The sequence below is a fragment of the Cebus imitator genome, unplaced genomic scaffold, assembly GCF_001604975.1.
Source record: "Cebus imitator isolate Cc_AM_T3 unplaced genomic scaffold, Cebus_imitator-1.0 Scaffold339, whole genome shotgun sequence".
In the NCBI taxonomy this organism is placed as follows: domain Eukaryota; kingdom Metazoa; phylum Chordata; class Mammalia; order Primates; family Cebidae; genus Cebus; species Cebus imitator.
Genome location: NW_016107654.1, coordinates 430,523 through 437,554, shown reverse-complemented (window position 1 = coordinate 437,554; position 7,032 = coordinate 430,523). Strand labels below are relative to the sequence as shown.

At 48.2% G+C, this 7,032-nt stretch overlaps 1 protein-coding gene across 2 annotated transcripts in view; it reads left to right on the top strand.

Moving 5' to 3' along the window:
* Window positions 1–7,032, top strand: part of EHMT1 (euchromatic histone lysine methyltransferase 1) — a 220,703-nt gene that overhangs the window by 178,247 nt on the left and 35,424 nt on the right. For both annotated transcript variants that reach the window (XM_037730327.1, XM_037730326.1), the window contains exon 16: window positions 2,782–2,904. In XM_037730327.1, the coding sequence (XP_037586255.1) occupies window positions 2,782–2,904 (123 nt within the window). The remainder of the gene's footprint in view (window positions 1–2,781; window positions 2,905–7,032) is intronic.

Sequence of the window (7,032 nt, the reverse complement as noted above, 5' to 3'; positions counted from 1 at the left end):
GGCGTCTCACACGTGTAGGGCGCGTGCAGGTTTAAGGGCGTGTGCAGGTTTAACGGCGTCTCACACCTGTAGGGGGTCTTGCAGGTACAGAGGGCCTTGCAGGTGTGTAGGGAGGTCGCAGGTTAGGGCATCTGGCATGAGTAAGAAGGTTGCAGGTGGGGGGAAGTTGCAGATGTGAGGGCCTTGCAGGTAGGAAGGTTGCAGGTTGAGGGGTCTTGCAGGCGTAGAGGGCTTTTAGGTATTGGAGGTTGCAGGTATAGGGGTATTGCCGAGCCGCAGGTTCTCTCTCCTCCCCTCTGGGACTGGGAGAGCGACGGTGCCTCCTGGGCCCCAAGTGGGAGTTGCTGCGGGTCCAGTGCCTGGGAGGCGGACGGACCGCCATGGGTAGCGCAGGCAGCGCCGGGCTGCGGGTGAGGCCCTTCCCGCCGATGGCGGGGTGTGCGCCAGCCTCGCGGAGGGTGAGAGGCCGACGGCTTCGGCCGTGGAGTCCCAGGCTGTACGGGGTTGGTCAGTGCCAGCCGCCCTGCTTGCAGTGGGGGTTTATGGAGAGCGTGGGAGGCGGGTCCGTGGGGTCCAGGATGGAACTGGATGTGGGGCGGGACCCGTTTCTTGGCGCTGGTAGGTCTGTTTGGAAATGTGGTTGGCCTCCGCTCCAGTCTCCCTTCGACTCTTCCTTTTGCTCCGCGCTTCTCTTCCATCCCAGAGGTTTCTCGGACTTTGCCTCAGTGCCCTGTGTCTTCATGGGTGGGGTCACTTCCTTCTGGTTACCTGGGTCCTGGGTGCGAGGCGTGTCTGCGAGGGCTCCACGCTCGGGGAACGCGTGGCAGGCTCCCGTTTGTGAGGGGCTGCCGAGAGCTGCCCAAGCCCTCCTTCTTGGGGAACGACCCCCATCGTCCCCCAGGCTCCACCGGAGGCTGTCAGCCCCTCCTGCCCTTGCAGACCTGGGTCTCTGCGCTGCCGCCTGCACTGCCGGCCAGGAGCTGGCGCGCGCTTTGTTCTTTCCCCGGGATTTTTGGGGGCTGAGGGTGCAGCCTCTGTGTGCTGAGGGTTCAGGCAGAGCCGCAGCTCCTCTGCACAGCACGAGCCTCGCTTTCTACCTTGTTGTGTGTGTGTGTGTGTTGTGTTTGTTTTCTTCAGACAGACTCTCTGTCGCCCAGGCTGGAGTGCGATGGCATGATCTCGGCTCACTGCAGCCTCCGCCTCCCGGTTTCAACCGTCTCTCACCTCAGCCTCCGGGGAGCTGGGGTCACAGGCATGTGCCACCACACCCGGCTAATTTTTCTTTTTTTTTTTTTTTAGTAGAGTTGGGGTTTCACCATATTGGCCAGGCTTGTCTCGAACTCCTGACCTTGTGATCCACCCACCTCAGCCTCCCAAAGTGTTAGGATTACAGGTGTGAGCCACCGTGCCTGGCTATTTTGTGTGTTTTTTAAAGCTTCCTATGTGTTAAAAATTAGCTGCTGTAGAATCCTGGTGCTACTTTACCTTCAGGTTTGGCTCTGGACCTTGGCTTTGAGGTTTGGCTTTTGAAGTCAGCTGTGGGTCCCTGCCCAGCTGTGCGCCTCCAGGCCTCAGCCTTTTGACCTCTGACCCTTGCTCGGTGGATCCCGAGTTCTCTTTGGTGCGGCTAAGCTCCTTCTAGTCAGATTCCCCTGAGCCTTTCTCTGCCCCTCTGTTTTGTTTTTGCCTTTTTTTTTTTTGAAACCGAGTTTTGTTCTTGTTGCCCAGACTAGAGTGCAGTGGCACGATCTGGGCTCACTGCAGCCTCTGCTTCCCGGGTTCAAGTAACTCTCCTGTCTCAGCCTCCCCAGTAGCTGGGACTACAGGTGCCTGCCAGCACACCCAGACAATTTTTGTATTTTTAATTGGCGGGGGTTCACTCTGTTGGCCAGGCTGGTCTCAAACCCCTGACCTCAAGTGATCCACCTGCCTTGGCCTCTAAACATGCTGGGATTACAGGTGTGAGCCACCACACCTGGCCTCTCTGCGCCTCTTAGCCTTTACGAGTTAGCTTCATTTTCCATATAGAGCATTCTAGGGCTGTTTAAACATTTCTTATTTAGTTGTGTCACTTTTGCTTTTTAATTACTAACAGTAAAAACAATACTATTTTCAACCTTTTTTCATAATGTTTATTTTATAAATGAAATACTAGGTCTTTGTCATCTAAGAAGTTTTTCCTCATGGAAAGAAAGTTTAAACAGCTGGTTTGCTTTTAGCACACAACCAATTTTAAAGTTGGGGCTTCTTAAGTTTCAGACAAAGAAAAATTTACCGATGTGTGCCTGCCAGTTAAGCAGTCTTTCAAGTTTCTCAGTTTATCCAGAGAAATGAAAATAGATAGTACTGGAAGTCAGGTTTTTTTTCTGTTTATTTTGGCAAGTACTAAAACAGCAAGAGGGTGCTGTGCAGGCCTGGCAGGGTGAGCCGGCACCTCCCTCCTGCCTCCTCTGTGCTGAGGGGCCCCTCCCTTCCCTGCTTTGTCTGCTTTAGAAGGTTGTCACCATCCTCCTCATTTCTAAAGGTGTTGTCACACTCCTGTGCTGCAAAGATTTTTTGTCAAATTACCTTAGAAGTGGAATTAAATCTAGCAAAAATATTGTGCTTAGACTAAAGGTTTGATAGAATAATTTTGTCTTTGAATACATGTTTGGAAAACTCAGACGTTGGTCACTGAAACGACGCAGCTGTCTTTTTTCGAGGGTGGAAGCCCGTAAGGCATTTCCCCACCAGGCGGTAGCTCCCGTGCCTTCCCATACACCTGACCTGTTGTTTCACTAGGCGGGCGCCAATATCGACACCTGCTCAGAAGACCAGAGGACCCCGTTGATGGAAGCAGCCGAAAACAACCATCTGGAGGCAGTGAAGTACCTCATCAAGGCCGGGGCCCTGGTGGATCCCAAGGTATGTTCACTTGTCAGAATCGCCACCCTAGTGTGTGTGTAGATGTTTCTCAGAAAGCTGAGCAAGGGACATCCTTACAGAAACATCTCCAGGACTTGGTGCCTTCACACACTGACCCATTTGTCCAGAAATAGTTCCTTCACCTCACTTGGTCACCTGATTTATTATTAAAAAACGCTGGTGAGCACTCACTCTCTACAGAGTCTGACAGCAGACAGATGAGCTAATGGGGGGTTTGCTGTGTGGGTGTTTGCCTTATGGTGTACTCGTCTCTCTCTGTCTTCAACCCAGAGCAATTAGTCAAAGGGGCCAGGTGCAGTGGCTCAGGCCTGTCATCCCAGCGCTTTGGGAGGTCGAGACCAGGAGGCTGACACCATCCTAACACAGCGAAACCCCGCCTCTACTAAAAATACAAAAATTCCCCGGGCGTAGTGGTGCGTGTCTGTAGTCCCAGCTACGCTGGAGGCTGAGGCAGGGAGAAGCGCTTGAATCCAGGAGGTGGAGTTTGCAGTGAGCTGAGATTGTACCCACTGCACTCCAGCCTGGGCAATAGCAAGAGTACGTCTCAGAAAAAAAAAAAAAAAGAGTCAAAATCATTCACATGGGAAAGGAAGAAGTAAAATTGTCTCTGTTCACAGATGATGTGTTCTTATATGTAGATAACCCTAAAGAAGACACAAAAATATTGCTAGCTAACAAAACAAATTCAGCAAGATAGGATAAAAACTTAACACAAAAAATCAGTTGCATTTCTTTATACTTTTAATGAAGTATTCAAAAAAGAAAATAAGAAAGAAGTTTCATTTACAGTAGCATCAAGAAGAATAAAATATTTAGGAGTAAATTTAACCAAGAAGCCAAAAGACTCATGTTGGAAACTATCAGGTGTTGCTGAAAGAAATTAAAGACCTAAGTAAAGAGAAAGACATCCGGCATTCACAGATGAGAAGACTTAACGTAGTGAAAATGGCAGCACCACCCAACACAGTCTGCAGATTCCATGAAGCCCTTATTAAAATCCTGACAGTCACCCAGGCTGGAGTGCAGTGGCACGATCTCGACTCTGCAACCTCCACCTCTCCTGTTCAAGTGATTCTCCTGCCTCAGCCTCCCTTGTAGCTAAGATTACAGGCTTGCACCACCACGCCTGGCTAATTTTTGGTATTTTTAGTAAAGATGGGGTTTCTCCATGTTGGCCAGGCTGGTCTCGAACTCCTGACCTCAGGTGATCCACCTGCCTCAGCCTCCCAAAGTTCTGGGATTACAGGCGTGAGCCCCTCCCCTGGCCCTAACAGCTTTATTTTACAGATGTAGAAAAGCTCTAAAGTTTATACAGAACCTTAAGAGACCTGGAGCAGCCAAACAATTTTGAAAAAGAACAGAGTTGGAGAACTCATACTTGCTGATTTCAAAACTTACTACATACGGCCACAGTCATGAAAACAGTGTAGGACTGGCATGAAGACAGAAATGGAGACCAACAGAATAAAATAAAAAGCCCAGAAATGAACCGTTGCATATATGGTCACTGATTTTTGTCGAGGTTACGAAGACCATTCAATGGGAAACAGACAGTATTTTCAACAAATGGTGCTGAGGCAGTTGATGCCCACATGCAGAAGCATGAGGTTGAATCCTCACCTCACACCATATTCAGAAATTAATGGAAAATGCAGGCAGGCGCGGTGGCTCAACGCCTGTAATCCCAGCACACTGGGAGGCCGAGGCAGGTGGATCACCTGAGGTGAGGAGTTCAAGACCAGCCTGGCCAACATGTTGAAACCCCGTCTCTACTAAAAATACAAAAATTAGCTGGGCACGGTGGTGGGTGCCTGTAATCCCAGCTACTCGGGAGGCTGAGGCAGGAGAATCGCTTGAACCTGGGAGGCAGAGGTTCAATGGAGTGTAACCTGCCATTACACTCCAGCCTGGGCAACAAAAGTGAAACTATGTTTCAAGAAAAAGAAAAAGGAAATGGATGGAAAGGGCTGTACTTAAGTGCTAAAACCAGAAGACTCTTACAAGAAGACATGGGGGGGCAGCTTTATAACATTGGATTTGGCCGTGATTTCTTGGATATGATACCAAAAGCATAATCAAAGAAACAGATAAACTTGATTAACATTTAAAACTTCTGGCCCTGGAAAATGACATGCAGCTTCTCACACAGGGCAGGTTAATTGGGAACCTGGCACTGAATCATCTGTAGACGACCTGCTTCTAGGTTGGGGTTTCATAGGTGACAGAGCACTCCCTCACTGCGATCTAAAGTCAGTCCCCAATGCAAGGGTTTGTAAAAATAATAAAAGATTTTAAAATCCAGGATTACTACCAATAGAGTGAAAAGACAATCTACAGAGTGAGAAAATGTATTTAAGATTCTCTGATAAGAGGTTTTTATCCAGAATGTATAAAGAGGTTGTACATCTCAACAACAACAGAAAATCAAAAACCCAATTCAGAAATGGGCAAAGAAAGGGCTTGAATACCCATCTCTCTAAGGAAGGCCCACAAGGGCCACTTTCCACATGAAAAGGTGTTCAGCGTCACCAGCCACCAGGGAAGCCAAATCAGAGCCAGCTGAGATGCAGCTCAGAGGATGTGGCGAAATTGGAACTCTCACGCATTGCTGGTGGGGATGTAAAACGCGGCAGCCATTGTGGAAGCCAGTCTGGTGGTTCCCAAATAGTTTAGCATAGGATTACCCTGTGATCTGCAGCAATTCCACGCCTGAGTGTATACCACAGAAATGGAAACCAGGAACACAAACAGATCTTTTTTTTTTTTTTTTTTTGAGACGGAGTTTCGCTCTTGTTACCCTGGCTGGAGCGCAATGGCGCGATCCCGGCTCACTGCAACCTCCGCCTCCTGGGTTCAGGCAATTCTCCTGCCTCAGCCTCCTGAGTAGCTGGGATTACAGGCACGCACCACCATGCCCAGCTGATTTTTTGTATTTTTAGTAAAGACGGGGTTTCACCATGTTGACCAGGATGGTCTCGATCTCTTGACCTCGTGATCCACCCGCCTCGGCCTCCCACAGTGCTGGGATTACAGGCTTGAGCCACCGCGCCCGGCCCACAAACAGATCTTATACAACACTGTTGAGAAGAGAAACAACCCAGACGTCTCAGCAGATGCATGCATCGGCACATCTAGTCCATCCATATGATGGGATGTTACTCAGCCTTAGAAAGTAATCAGATTCTGACCTATGAAGAGCCCAGATGGACCTTGAGGACACTGTGCTGAGGGAGAGAAGCCACCAGACACAAGAACAAATGCCGTAGGATTTGAGCGATAGAAGCGTCTGGATTATCAGGCTCAGAGAGACAGAAAGTAGACTGGAGATGGCCTGGGGCCGGGGATGTTACTGCTTAATGATTGCAGAGCTTCGTTTTGGGGGAATGAAGTTTTGGAAATGGTCGTGATCGAGGTACAACGTTGTGAATGTGCTGAATGCCAGAAAACTGTATGCTTCAAAATGGCAAATTTTGTTGTATATTACCATAACAAAAAAGTTAAATTCTTAGTCCTTCATATTAATACGTATTTTTTCCAACAAAAAAGTGATCACACTCATAGTGATTCAACTCCTGCCTCATATCACATTAAACCTTCACTATTTTCTGTTATTAAATATTATTCTGTAAAACATTCCTTAAATGGCTGTATTGATTTATGATACAATTTTTTACTTTTAGTCAAGTTTGTATATTTAATATTTCTTATTTTCAATTTTTATTTTTATTTTTTAATTTTTGTTTTGGAGATGAAGTCTTGCTGTGTTGCCAGGCTGGAGTGCAGTGGCGCAATCTAAGTTCACTGCAACCGCCGTCTCCCGGGTTCAAGCAATTCTCATGCCCCAGCCTCCCTACCAGTAGGTAGGACTACAGGGCACGCTGCCACACCCAGCTGATTTTTGTAATTTTGGTAGAGACGGGGTTTCACCATGTTGGCCAGGGTATGGTCTTGGTCTCTTGATCTTGTGATCTGCCCTCCTTGGCCTCCCAAAGTGCTGGGATTACAGATGTGAGCCACCATACCCAGCCTTCAATTTTTATTATAAACAGTGCTTCAGTAAACATTTGTATAGTTAAATATTTGCACATTTGGCTTCTTTAGGACAGA